Source organism: Hyla sarda, chromosome 1, assembly GCF_029499605.1.
Source record: "Hyla sarda isolate aHylSar1 chromosome 1, aHylSar1.hap1, whole genome shotgun sequence".
Lineage (NCBI taxonomy): Eukaryota > Metazoa > Chordata > Amphibia > Anura > Hylidae > Hyla > Hyla sarda.
Genome location: NC_079189.1, coordinates 96,181,341 through 96,196,011, shown reverse-complemented (window position 1 = coordinate 96,196,011; position 14,671 = coordinate 96,181,341). Strand labels below are relative to the sequence as shown.

The window sequence follows — 14,671 nt, the reverse complement described above, 5'->3', positions numbered from 1 at the left end:
TTTATGCTACGGAGTATTACTTATCCCCTATCCCAATAGTTGGACCCACTTTGTCATGAATGAAGTGGCCAATTGCACATGCTCAAAGCCGTTTCATTAATTGTCTATGGAGCTGCTGAAGAGAACCAAATACATAGTTACATAGTTACATAGTTACATAGTTAGTATGGTTGAAAAAAGACATACGTCCATCAAGTCCAACCAGGGGATTGAAGGGAAGGATGTAAGGGGATAAGGGAAAGGGATGTAGTTTTATAATTCTGCATAAGCTTTAATGTTATTTTGTTCCAGGAATGTATCTAACCCTGTTTTAAAGCTGTTAATTGTTCCTGCTGTGACCAGTTCCTGAGGTAGACCGTTCCATAAATTCACAGTCCTCACGGTAAAGAAGGCGTGCCGCCCCTTTAGACTAAACCTTTTCTTCTCCAGACGGAGGGAGTGCCCCCTCGTCCTTTGGGGGGGTTTAACCTGGAACAGTTTTTCTCCATATTTTTTGTATGGGCCATTTATATACTTATATACGTTTATCATATCCCCCCTTAAACGTCTCTTCTCAAGACTAAACAATTGTAACTCCTTTAATCGCTCCTCATAGCTAAGATGTTCCATGCCCCATATTAGTTTGGTCGCGCGTCTCTGCACCCTTTCCAACTCTGCAGTGTCCCTTTTATGGACTGGTGACCAAAACTGAACAGCATATTCCAGGTGAGGCCGTACCAATGATTTATAAAGGGGGAGTATTATGTCCCTGTCCCTTGAGTCCATGCCTCTTTTGATACATGACAATATCCTGCTGGCTTTGGAAGCAGCAGCCTGACATTGCATGCTATTCTGTAGTCTGTGATCTACAAGTACACCCAGATCCTTCTCTACCAGTGACTCTGCCAGTTTAATCCCCCCTAAGACATACGACGCATGCAGGTTATTAGTACCCAGATGCATAACTTTACATTTATCCACATTGAACCTCATTTGCCAAGTGGATGCCCAGACACTTAGTCTATCCAAGTCATCTTGTAACTTATGCACATCCTCTATAGACTGTACCGTGCTACAAAGCTTGGTGTCATCTGCAAAGATAGAAACAGAGCTGTTAATACCATCCTCTATATCATTGATAAATAAATTAAACAGCAGCGGGCCCAGTACTGAACCTTGGGGTACACCACTAATAACCGGGGACCAATCAGAGTACGAATCATTTACCACCACTCTCTGGGTACGATCCATGAGCCAGTGTTCAATCCAGTTACAAACTAAAGTTTCCAAGCCCAAGGACCTTAACTTACCTGTCAGACGTCTGTGAGGGACAGTATCAAACGCTTTGGCAAAATCCAGAAACACTATATCCACAGCCATTCCTCTGTCAAGGCTTCTACTCACCTCTTCATAAAAGCAAATTAGATTGGTTTGACAACTTCTATCCTTAGTAAACCCATGCTGGCTATCACTTATAATACTATTATCCCCTATGTATTCCTGTATGTAATCCCTTATAAGTCCTTCAAACAATTTACCCACAATGCACGTTAGACTTACCGGTCTATAATTGCCTGGCGAAGACCTAGAGCCCTTCTTGAAGATTGGTACCACATTAGCCTTGCGCCAGTCCCTTGGCACAATACCAGACACCAGAGAATCTCTAAATATCATGAACAAGGGTACAGATATTACTGGACTTACCTCTCTAAGAACTCTTGGGTGTAGTCCATCCGGCCCTGGAGATTTGCTTACATTTACTTTACTTAACTTACCTTGTACCATCTCTACATTAAGCCAGTTCAGTACATTATATGATGTGTTACCAGCACTGACCTGGCCAATGTCAGCTCCTTCTTCCATAGTATATACAGAACTAAAGAACCCATTCAGTAGCTCCGCCTTCTCTTGATCGCCCGTGACAACCTCCCCATTATCATTATTAAGGGGTCCTACATGCTCTGTCCTTGGTTTTTTTGTATTTATATATCTAAAAAAATATTTAGGATTAGTTTTGCTTTCTTCGGCCACCTGTCTCTCATTTTGAATTTTTGCTGTTTTTATTACATTTTTACAGATTTTATTTAGCTCCTTGTACTGTTTAAATGTTATAGCTGACCCATCAGATTTGTATTTTTTGAAGGCTATTTTTTTGTTGTTTATTGCTCTTTTAACCTCATTTGTCAGCCATGTAGGATTTAGTTTTAATCGTTTATATTTGTTCCCCTTTGGTATATATTTAGCTGTATAGTTATTTAGAGTTGATTTAAAGATGTCCCATTTACCTTCTGTATCAGTATTTGAGAACACCTCCCCCCAGTCTATGTCCTGTAGTGCAGCCCTCAACCCAGGGAAGTTTGCCTTTTTAAAGTTATATGTTTTTGCTTTCCCCGTCTGTCTTTGTTTTCTACATTTTAAGTCAAAAGTAACTATATTGTGGTCGCTATTACCAAGGTTTTCCCGCACAGTTACATTACCAACCAGCTCTGCGTTGTTGGAAATGATCAGATCCAACAAGGCATCACTTCTTGTTGGGTCCTCCACAAACTGGCCCATAAAATTATCCTGCAATAAATTTAGGAATTTTCTCCCCTTTGTAGTTTTAGCCAACCCCGGACCCCAATCTATATCTGGATAGTTAAAATCTCCCATTATTACCACTGTACCTGCCCGGGCGGCCCTCTCTATTTGTTTATACAGCCGACCTTCTATCTCTTCAGTGATATTAGGGGGTCTGTAGATTACACCAAATATTATTTTTTCAGTATTTCCCTCCTTTTGTAATTCTACCCACAATGATTCCACATCCTCAGAATCATCACACACTATGGCATCGTTCACATTGACTTTCATACCACTTCTTACATACAGACAGACTCCACCACCTTTTCTGTTCATTCTATCCTTGCGAAACAATGTAAACCCCTGCAGATTGACAGCCCAGTCATGCGAGGAGTCCAGCCATGTCTCAGTGACCCCAACTATATCAATGTGTTCCTCCAGTATCAAGGCCTCAAGCTCCCCCATTTTATTTGCTAGGCTTCTGGCATTTGTGAACATACACTTTACATTTCCATTAAGTTTTACACATGTAGTCTCACTAATGGGATTTTCAGAGTTATTGGGGTTAATGTCATTTTTTGAGTTATAAGGGCTAATTGTACTATTTAAGTTATTGGGGCTAATGGGATTTTTTGAGTTATTGGGTCTAACGTTATTATTTAAGTTATTGGGGCTAATGGGATTTTTTGCGTTATTGCGTCTAACGTTGTTATTTAAGTTATTGGGGCTAACGGTATTTTTTGAGTTAATGGGGCTTATTGTAGTTATTGAGTTATTGGGGCTAATGAAATTTTTTGAATTATTGGGATTACAATTTTTCGGGCTACATTTATTTTTACAGCTGGTTTGTAACGCATGAATCTCCTTATCCACTGCTCTTAACCTCCCCCCACAGGACTCCTCTCCACCCGCCATTATGTCCTGACCCCTCTCTAACCTATCCATCCCACTGTCTGCTTTCTTTGCTTTATTATCCTCCCCCCACTCACCTAGTTTAAATACTCAGCCACCCCTTCCAGGATTCTCTCCCCCAGCACAGCAGACCCCCTTCCATTCAGGTGCAAATTATCCTTAGAATAGAGTTTGTACCCTAATGAAAAGTCAGCCCAGTGCTCTAAAAACCCAAACCCTTCCCCCTCACACCACGACTTAAGCCATGCATTTAACTCCCTAAGCTCCCGCTGTCTTTCCTGTGATGCGCATGACTGCTAGACTTTCTTTAGAGTCTCCTTGCATTCTTTGCATGTGTAACTTACTGCCCCATTCATAACATGGGACCTTGGGCCTCATTCTGGAGATGACCAGGGGTCCCAGTGGTTTGACCCTCCCCCCTGTGATCTGAAACTTATGCTTTATTGTATAGGGGATAAGTGATGTGAAGGCAGAATACCTCTTTAAATCAATATAAATAAATGGCTGAAATCAACAGAATACAATCTGAAATTCACAGTGTATTAAAGGAATACTCCAGTACTTAACAACTTATCCCCTTAGTATCTGATCATGGGGGTCCGACCACTGGGACCCCCCTGCTATCTCCTTCCTGGCACCCCGGCTCTACCCATGCATGGAGTGGTCACCATTCCGTGCATGGAGCTGTGTCGACCACCCCATGGAGCAATGGTAAACAAACCCACTCCATGCATCTCTATGGAAGAGTTGTACAGTAGATACACAAGCGCTGTATCTCCAGCTCTCCTATAGAGATGCATGGAGAAGGCATGTCAGCCACTGATCTGTGTGGTGGCCGACACAGCTCCATGCATGTAGCAGTGTCCTTTCAGTGTATGGGGAAAGCTGGGCGCCAGACAGGAGATTACGGGAGGACCCAGCGGTCAATTTATCCCCTATCCTGTGCTTAGAGGATAAGTTAGATAATGGAGTATCCCTAATAATATATTTACCTTAAAAATGTAGTTAGGTACAGTGGGGATCAAAAATTTGGGCACCCCAGGTAAAAATTTGTATTAATATGCATAAAGAAGCCAAGGAAAGATGGAAAAATCTCCAAAAGGCGTCAAATTACAGATTAGACATTCTTATAATATGTCAACAAAAGTTAGATTTTATTTCCATCATTTACACTTTCAAAATAACAGAAAACAAAAACAATGGCGTCTACAAAAGTTTGGGCACCCTGCAGAATTTATAGCATGCACTGCCCCCTTTGCAAAGCTGAGACCTGCCAGTGTCATGGATTGTTCTTAATCATCATCTGGGAAGACCAGGTGATGTCAATCTCAAAGGTATTAAATGCCCAGACTCATCTGACCTTGCCCCAACAATCAGCACCATGGGTTCTTCTAAGCAGTTGTATAGAAATCTGAAACTGAAAATAGTTGACGCTCAAAAAGCTGGAGAAGGCTATAAGAAGATAGAAAAACAATTTCAGATGTCAATATCCTCTGTTCGGAATGTAATTAAGAAATGGCAGTCATGAGGATCAGTGGAAGTTAAAGCAAGATCTGGAAGACCAAGAAAAATATCAGACAGAACAGCTCGCAGGAATGTGAGAAAAACACTTCAAAACCCACGTTTGACTGCACAATCCCTCCAGAAAGATCTGGTAGACACTGGAGTTGTGGTACACTATTCCACTATAAAGAGATACTTGTACAAATATGGTCTTCATGGAAGAGTCATCAGAAGAAAACCTTTTCTACGTCCTCAGGTACGTTTGGAGAAGAAGGGGAACAGAATTTAATGAAAAGAACCTCTGTCCAACTGTTAAGCATGGTGGTATTGTGGGGGTTGTATTGCAGCCAGTGGCACAGGGAACATCTCATGAGTAGAATGAAAAATGGATTCAATAAAATTGCAGAAAATTTTGGATGCTAACATGATGCCATCAGTGAAAAAGCTGAAGTTAAAGAGAGGATGGCTTCTACAAATGGATAATGTTCCTAAACACACCTCGAAATCCACGAAACTGAAGGTTTTGCCATGGCGGTCACAATCTCCTGACCTCAACATAATTGAAAATCTATGGATAGACCTTAAAAGAGCAGTGCATGACAGACAGCCCAGAAATCTCAAAGAACTGGAAGACTTTTGTAAGGAAGAATGCGCAAGGATACCTCAAACAAGAATTGAAAGACTCTTGGCTGGCTCCAAAAAGCGTTTACAAGCTGTGATAGTTGCCAAATGGGGCAGTACAAGATATTAACTCTGCAGGGTGCCCAAACTTTTGCAAACACCATTTTTTTGTTTTCTGTTATTTTGAAAGTGTAAATGATGGAAATAAAATCTAACTTTTGTTGACATATTGTAAGAATGTCTAATCTGTATTTTGATAGGTAGGGAGGGAACTTTTCCCATTGTCTAACTGATTCGATTCCACAGACTCTAGACCAGAGTTTACACGGACCAGAGTTCCTGGCCCTATCTTATATGAAGGATAGCCTTATGCCTGTCTCATGCATGATTAGACTCCTTCACGTTATCTACAGCGACCACTTTTTAGCAAAATGGGTTGTGAATGCTAGACTATAAGGAGCTATATAATCCCCCAACCCCCTCCAAACATAATTCATGGCCCCTCAGCCTCCTGTTTACATCGCCGGAGACAATTATTTACACCCTACTTTGAAATGAATTCTCGCCTATCTGACAATTGAGTGAAAAGTACAGATAGTCAACCCAACAGTTAAACCCCTATATCACGGGAATAGGATGGGATATAAAGAAAACACTGTTGGAATCAGGGCACCTGAGGCTACAAGGCGGTACAAAACTTTTTTTTGATTTTTTAACCATAGCTGTCAATTATCTAGGTAACAAGTGTATAAACTATAAAATAAGAGTGAAAAATATATATCAAGCTGTTTATATAATAGGTGTCTTTTTTTATTCCTTTACTGTAAATAATAATTTGTGTACCAAAGTTTTTTTTCTAAGTATAGGATTGTCTGGGCCCTTTGACAAATCATAAGCAGGTGTCATGTCTTACCTCTACCAATAAGTAAGGTGTGTGTATTGTAGTAAGGAAAACATGGATATTTACATGTCATTTATCATGTCGAATCACTATTATACAATGGCTGGTATAGAAATAGACCCTTCTGGCAGAATTCAGTATTGAGGCCTTAGGAATATACAGACAGATCTAATCAGTTTGACCAATTGTTTCCAATTGAACATGTTACACGTCAGCGTGCGTGTGCAGATAACACTGATCCATAATGTAATTGTGAAATACTGCTGGAGTGTTGCCATCAATATCCATCAGTTCACACCGTACTGGATTATTGGGAGTTTGAGGAAGAATTTTTTAAACCATATTCTGTCCATAGATAATTCTAAATGATTTTTCCTAAAACAATACACAGGAGCGCTTGGCTCAGCTGAGCTTGCATGTTTACTTCAATAAAGAGATGGGAGTAAGCTGCTGCGGTCGGTACATGTGTGAGCATGGCTGTCTGCACTTTGGAGTCCCACTAAACATTGTATGCACTCGCAAATGTACCAGATAGAGCCACTATAAGACTATATTCAGTCCACCAAAAGCAATGCATCTGGCAAGGTAACGCTATGGTATAAATCAGCCTTCCTTATGGCTGCTTTTGACATATACCACAAGCATAGGGTAGTTATTTAATGCGAATATCGGCTAAAGTACCAAAAAATGTCACTTGCTTAGAACAACACTGAAGCTGATAACTGTACTCTAGGATTCAGTGTGAATGTGCAAGCCTCCCTGGCTTGTCAATCACTCCTTGGTAGACATTAGAGATGAGCAAATTTAGAAAAATTCAATTCGGCCAATTTGCCGAATCTTCCCCAAAAATTGGGTTGGGGCTGAATTTATTCTCTGCGAATCGCTGTTAAAAACAGCTATTTATGGCCTAAAGAGAGCCTCAATAGGGGTTTACAACACTTTACTTTGTCCTAACACGCATAGGGAGTGTGCTATATTAGTGAAATAATACTGTTATTCAGTATGACATGCAGATTACAGGCATCGCTATTAAAATGACAGCCGCAGAGCACCTGGATATGGATGCAGGGAGACAAATGGTGTCAAAATTGAAGAGAATAAATAGATTTTTTATGTAAATTTAATTTCATTTAATTTTAATTTATTTTAATTTTTTGAGTACCCATTCTGGTGAGCATCGAGCTCGCAGTCCGCCATGGGGTGAGCGAGGCCTCTCACGCCCCCCCCCCCCCCCCCACTGTCTTAGTCCTTGTGGAATTGCAAATTTCATTTAATCAGTTATGGTTCATTGTTATGTTCATTGGATTCTTGTGGTAATTCCACAGCTAATATATGACGACGACGGTCATAGGGCCCCAGTCTTGAAAAGATTACATCGATTTAAAAAAATGAAATTTAAGATTTTGAAACTGTCATTTAATATTACACTTCCAAGTTTTAATGTCCCGGGCCCCGGCGTTTACTTTGAATAAATAGTGTATTTCAAAAGACCAAATGTAACAACAAGTCACACGTCACACGGCGGCACAATGACAAAGCCTGGAGGTGGCATCAGTATGAGGAGACCATATAGTGGCTGAATGACACAGCCTGAAATTGACGGCAGCATGAGGAGACCATATAGTGGCTGAATGACACAGCGTGGAGGTGGCAGAAGCATTAGGAGACCATATAGTGGCTGAATGACACAGCGTGGAGGTGGCGGCAGCATGAGAAGAACATATAGTGGCTGAATGACACAGCCTAAAAGTGGTGGAAGCATGAGGAGACCATATGGTGGCAGAATTAGACATCCTGGAAGTGGCAGCAGCAGCATTTGGAGTCCTGAAAGTGACCCAGTGACAGAGTGGTGCGGTGGGTGGCAATATCAGTACCCAATGACGAAAGTGGGTGAAAAAAGGTCTGATGCGGAGGAATGTTTGTAACTGTGGAGCAGAGCCCTAAATCTGTTTTGCACTATACATATTTGTGAAGTGTTGGTGTGGCACCATGGTGAATCTACTCTTAAGCATCAGGCATTGGTGGGTGGAAATCCTGGCTGATCCATGCCTGATTCATCTTCACAAAGGTCAGTCTCTCCACATTTTGTGTGGACAGACGAGTTCTCCTTGGGGTGACTATGGCCCCCGCCGCACTAAACACCCGCTCTCATGGCACACTACTGGCCGGGCAGGACAGCTTTTCCAGAGCAAGCTCTGCTACTTGCGGCCACAAATAAAGTTTGGCTGCCCAGAAGTACAGCGGATCTTCAAGGGGTGTTGGCATGATCATGTCAAGGTATGCCACCACCTGCCGGTTCAGGTCCTGCTCCAGGTCTACCTGCTGCTGATGAGTTGCTTCACTATGCGGGTGAAGAAAAATACTCATGAGTGACTGTAGACTCAGGCTGCTGCTGATGGAGCTGGTACTGCTCCTGCCACCCCACCCCTCCCCAGCAGCCATAGCAGTGGAAGGTGAGTACAGAGGGCCCCCGAGTCAGATCTGCGAGAGGATGGACGATGGCACCGATAGGCATCGGCCAACTGACTATGTAGGATGCCTCTGTAGTAGGTCAGTTTGTCTTCCCTCTCAGTGGGTGTAAAAAAGGCCCCCATTTTGTGGCGGTAGCGAGGGTCCAATAAGGTGGAGAGCCAGAAGTCATCCCTCTGCTGAATGGTGACAATTCGGCGGTCACTATCCAAGCAAGTGAGCATGCATCGTGCCATTTGTGCAAGTGACTCGGAAGGACTCCCTGCCTCCATCTTCACTGTATATTGCCACAGTGTGTCTGGGTCCTCTGTCTCCTCATCCTCATAACCCTCTAGCTCCTCTGGCTGCTCCTGCTCCTCCTCTCCTGTGAGATAACTAGAAAAATGCCCATTTCACGAAACCTAAACTGTGCTCCACTGTGCCCCTCCCCCTCGTCCTCCTCCAGTTCAGCCCCCACAGGGTTCATGTGGCCATGAGATGTAGGCACCACATCACCAGTGCTCTGACCAGCCATCGTTTCCAACATGTGTTGTAGGAAATGAAGCAGTGGAATGACGTCGTTCATCCTGTAATCCTGGCGACTGACTAATAATGTGGCTTCCTCAAAGGGCCTGAGTAAACGGCAGGTGTCACGTATGAGCTGCCACTGGTTGACATTGAAGTTACACAGGGAAGCACCAATATCCACTTGGATCATCAAGAAATCGGTGATGGCTTTTCTCTGTTTGTATAGTCGGTCCAACATATGGAGGGTGGAATTGCAATGTGTGGCAACGTCACAAATCAGACTATATTGGGGGATACCGTTCTGACACTGCAGCTCAAGGAGGGTGTGCTTTGTGGTGTACGAGTGGCTGAAGTTCATGCAAAGTTTCCTTCCCATTGTTAGAATGTCTTGCAAATGGGGGAACACTTCAGGAACCACTTGACAACCAGATTGAACACAAGTGCCATGCAGGGCGCATGGCTCAGCCTTCCTTGTTGCAGCACACAAGATGTTCTTCCTGTTGTCAGTCACCATGGTTACCATTTCCAGTTTTTGTGGAGTAAGCCATGCTCCAATTTCTTTGTGAATGACTTTTAGCAGTTCCTCCCCTGTGTGACTCCGTTCCTCAAGGCAAACCATGTGAAGTTCAACGTGACAACGCCGTGACCTGCACACTTGGTATGCTAAAGGGGCACTAAGACTAAGTCTGTGCAGTGGAGGCTGAGGACACGGTGGAGGATGAGGAGGCGGAGTCGCACACTGTCACAGGACCAACGACCTGAGAGGGTGGAGGAGGAAGCGGCGTGACCTGTCAAAGTTGGTGTTGTGGCTTTGCAGGAACCACATTCACCCAGTGGGTTGTGAAGGACATGTATTGTCCCTGACCATAGTTACAGCTCCAGACATAGGAGCTGCCATGCACTTTGGTACACACCAACAGGCTCAAGGACTGGACCACCTTCTCTTCCACAAAATTGTGCAGGGCTGGTACTGCCTTCTTCTCAAAGAAATGATGACTTGGGACTCTCCATCTTGGCTCGGCACAAGCCATCAGTTCTCTGAAAGGTGAAGAGTCCACCACTTGAAAAGGGAGGGACTGCAGCACCAGCAACTTGGACAGGAGCACATTCAACTTCTGTGCTGTTGGATGAGTGGGTGCATACTGTTGTCTCTTGGACATGGTTTCGCCGATGGATTGCTGGTGGAATGACTGACTAAAAGTAGGAGGAGCAGGAGCATCTGGAGCAACAAAAGAAGATATGACACACAGCTCCCTTTGGCTGAGGTGGTGGAGCCTTGGCTGGCTGAAAGAGTGAGCGGCGTTCCACTGGGTGATGCAGCAGGCTGGACCACCACATCGGAGCCACGGTTCTCCCAGGCTGCTTTATGGTGGCGCAGCATATGTTGACGCAGGGCCGTGGTGCCAACACTGGGACCCTTGCCACGCTTCACCTTCGCCGACACATCTTGCATGTGGCTATATTAACCTCCTTGATGAAAAACTGCCAAACCGCAGAGTAGCTGATTTTACCACCAACAGTCCACACTAATTGACTGCTACTGCCGCCGTCTCCAGGAACCCATGTTCCACTATCTCCCGGGAAGGTAGGCTGCTGCCAAGCAGGTGGTCCCCGCCAGGCATGTTTGGCTCTAGAATTTCCATTTCTGCAACCATGTTGACTTCCAACCATGCTACCACCTTGCTGTCTCAGCTGTTGCCTCACGGGGAACCTGCAACCCTCTTCTCCTGATGATGATGAAGCCCCTTCTGCACCCGGCTCCCAATTGCAATCGGCTTCATCATCATCAACAAATGTCTGCACGTCACTGATGTCCTCCTCGCATTCCTCAACAGTGTCTGCTTCAGGACCCTGAACGCTGGCAACACCACCTCCCAAGTCACTCTCCTTATACCTACTTGCCCGCCTAGCGGAGGAAGCAGCGGATGTCTCCTCCACTCCTTGGCTGGGCAGTAGCTGATGACTGTCCTCTATTAGATCGTCCTCAATGAATAGTGGAGCTGAACCCACAGCATAAGATACTTCTTTAGGGGAGGGAACAGCATAGGACAGAGGCAATGGGAGGACAGGGACTGCTCCCAGGCCATGCCAACTAAGGGTTGTGTCTGAGGAACCCACCAACTGTTGACTGGGGGTATCAGATGTCACTTGTGGATGACCGTGTTAACCAATCGATGATGGCAGATGGGTTGCTGGTCAAGACACGACCACTAGCTGTGACTCCTGCAGCCACTCAATTCTAGTCTGCTGCAACCTCTGCCTGCGCCTGATCAATTTAGGCCTCTGCCACTCCTCTGTTCACGTCCTGACACTTCTCTGCCTGACATACTTAGTGCGTATAGGAGGGAATGCAATACACTTCACTACGCTTAAAACAGTATTTTTTCTAGAACAGCAGGTGTGTAATTTTGGCTGTCCTTTTTTACAGTATCTAGGCCCTTGAGAGTTTAACAGTTACAAAATAGTACACCACTTAGAAGTAAGTATGTGGTATGCACTTATGAGGGCAGAAAAATGCGCTACAGTACGCTTAAAAAAGTATTGGTGTAAAACACCAGACAGTGATTACTTTTGCCTGGCCTTTCACAGTATCAAAGCCCTTGACAGATTAACAGGTAAAACATAGTACATTACTTAGATGTAGGTATATGGTATGCACTTATGAGGGGAGGACAATGCGCTACAGTACGCTTAAAAAAGTATTGGAGTAAAACATTAGCCGGTGATTACTTTTGCATGGACTTTCACAGTATCTAGGCCCTTGACAGATTAACAGGTACAAAATAGTACACTACTTAGATTTACGTATGTGATATGCACTTTTGAGGACAGAAAAATGCGCCACAGTATGCTTAAAAAAGTATTCGAGTAAAACACCAGCTGGTGATAACTTTTGCCTGGCCTTTCATGGTATGTAGGCCTTTGACAGATTAACAAGTACAAAATAGTACACTACTTAGATGTATATATGTGGTATGCACTTATGAGGGGAGGACAATGCGCTACAGTACGCTTAAAAAAGTATTGGAGTAAAACACCAGCCGGTGATTACTTTTGCATGGACTTTCACAGTATCTAGGCCCTTGACAGATTAACAGGTACAAAATAGTACACTACTTAGATGTACGTATGTGATATGCACTTATGAGGGCAGAAAAATGCACTACAGTATGCTTAAAAAAGTATTGGAGTAAAACATCAGCCGGTGATAACTTTTGCCTGGTCTTTCACGGTATGTAGGCCCTTGACAGATTAACAGGTACAAAATAGTACACTACTTAGATGTAGGTATGTGGTATGCACTTATGAGGGCAGAAAAATGCGCTACAGAGCACTTAAAAAACTTTTTTGTGCACATCAGCAGTACACAAGAATCCTGCGGCACACAGTTGCTGTGTACTAAACCCAAAATTGCACTCTCTCAAAGACTATTAGGAATGGACTGCTGGGTATGTATTATACCGTCTACAGACTAGTATAACCAGCAGACCATTTGTTGTGGAACAAAGAAACAGAGTTGCTTTAAAAACTTATTCCTCCCTCCTCTGCTAAAGTTTCTCCAGCTAAGCCAGCTTGTTCAAACGTATGAGGCAACAAACAGCACTCTGCCCCTCTCTGTAATACAATGCTGTAGAAAGCGCTTGGGAGGTTAATCGCTGTAGTAAAAAAAAAATTAAGTGAAAAACGCACTGCTCTCTGTCCACCAGAACGTTGACATGACTATGAGCTGAAACGCTGCTGGAAAAAGCTTTTCTGTGTAACACACAAAGCGCTGCCTGTCCGACCTCTCTGCAGTGAAAGGATGAAGTGACTAGCCGGAATATGGCTGCCGATTTATATAGGGCTGTGACATCACAGGGATGACTGGCTGCTGATAGGCTGCATCCTGCATGTGATTAAGGGTCATCCCACCTACCCTTGATCCCGCATTCCCAGGATTACTTGCCCCATGTCCTCACATAGAATTGCGGCGATATTAGCATTTGTTGGAGATCGAATTTTCCATGAAATTTGGAACAAATTCAGGTTTGTCATATTCGATTCGCTCATCTCTAGTAGGCATGACTGCAAGCCTAACTCTGGGGGGTCGGTTTGTTTTCATAGTAACAGTCTATGATTTCAGGGCATACACAGCGATGACCTGTCTATGTAAACTTTTGAATTACTTTCTATTTTTTTTTAATTTTATTATGTTTTGACAAGTGCATTGTTTACAATGATTCCAGCTGCATAACAAGTGCTGTCAATTACTGAACTTCATCCGCTCATTAACTTTACCGTGACTAAGTGCCAGATCAGTTCTGACCTATTGTAGGACTACGACAACAACTGCCAGTCTGTTACATGATTTGGCTTTTACATCCTGGAAACTAAAAAACTGTTTTCTGTTTTGGCTCAGAAAAGAAGCTCAATGACAAAGGAAGATGTGATCAGCAAGACGTAAGATACTTTTTTCTCTGATTAAATATAAAATTTTTGTTTGTACAATTTTATCACCATCTTTTCTTCCACCTCCAAAGAGGCAGTCTTTTGAATAAGTCTAATGTTCTTGATTCACATAGAATAATACATAAATTTAGGTGCATTACTGTGGTAGATGTAAACAGTGACATATGGCTTAGGCTAAGTTTCCATTTGCTTTTTTCCCTAGCAGTTTTTGGAAATCTGCCACTGCAGTTTTTGAGCCAAAACCAGAAGTGTCTTCAAAAGGAATGGGAAATATAATGGAAGGACTTATACTTCTCCTCCCTTATGGATCCACTTCTGACTTTGGCTCAAAAACTGCAGTGGCAGTTTTCCAAAAATTGCCAGAAAAAAAACCAAGTGGAAACCTAGCCTAACCCTGAAAATGATGTTAAAATTGAGACATAAGCCAGTATATCCTTATATGAAGTACATACCTGAGCCCATACACCAACACCAAGGTTTCTCAAGGGGCACGGGACCTAACACTAAACCTACCTGTGCCATATGGTCAATACCAGGGGCCTGTGGGCAATTACAGCAGCATTAGGACCAACTCACAGCCTGCTCCCAGTTCCTCCAGTGTGGCTAAGCACACATACAGTGGGAGGAGGGAGGAAGGCTGTGAGCCCCACCCTAGTAGGCTGATGTGTTGCCGGCCTTACAGGTGCACCAAAATGCTGCCTATAATAGTGATTATGGCACATTAAATTTGGAGTTTATACACCTCCAAGTATAAGATTTGAACAACAA

The 14,671-nt window shown here is 43.5% G+C and overlaps 1 protein-coding gene across 3 annotated transcripts in view; it reads left to right on the top strand.

Annotated features, from left to right (window-relative positions):
* LOC130302034 (uncharacterized) overlaps positions 1–14,671 on the top strand; it is a 147,347-nt gene that overhangs the window by 108,290 nt on the left and 24,386 nt on the right. For all 3 annotated transcript variants that reach the window (XR_008852373.1, XM_056551663.1, XM_056551664.1), the window contains one exon: positions 13,854–13,894. Coding sequence is in view for 2 of the 3 variants with exons in the window: in XM_056551663.1 (XP_056407638.1) it covers positions 13,854–13,894 (41 nt within the window). In the remaining variant the exon portion in view is untranslated. The remainder of the gene's footprint in view (positions 1–13,853; positions 13,895–14,671) is intronic.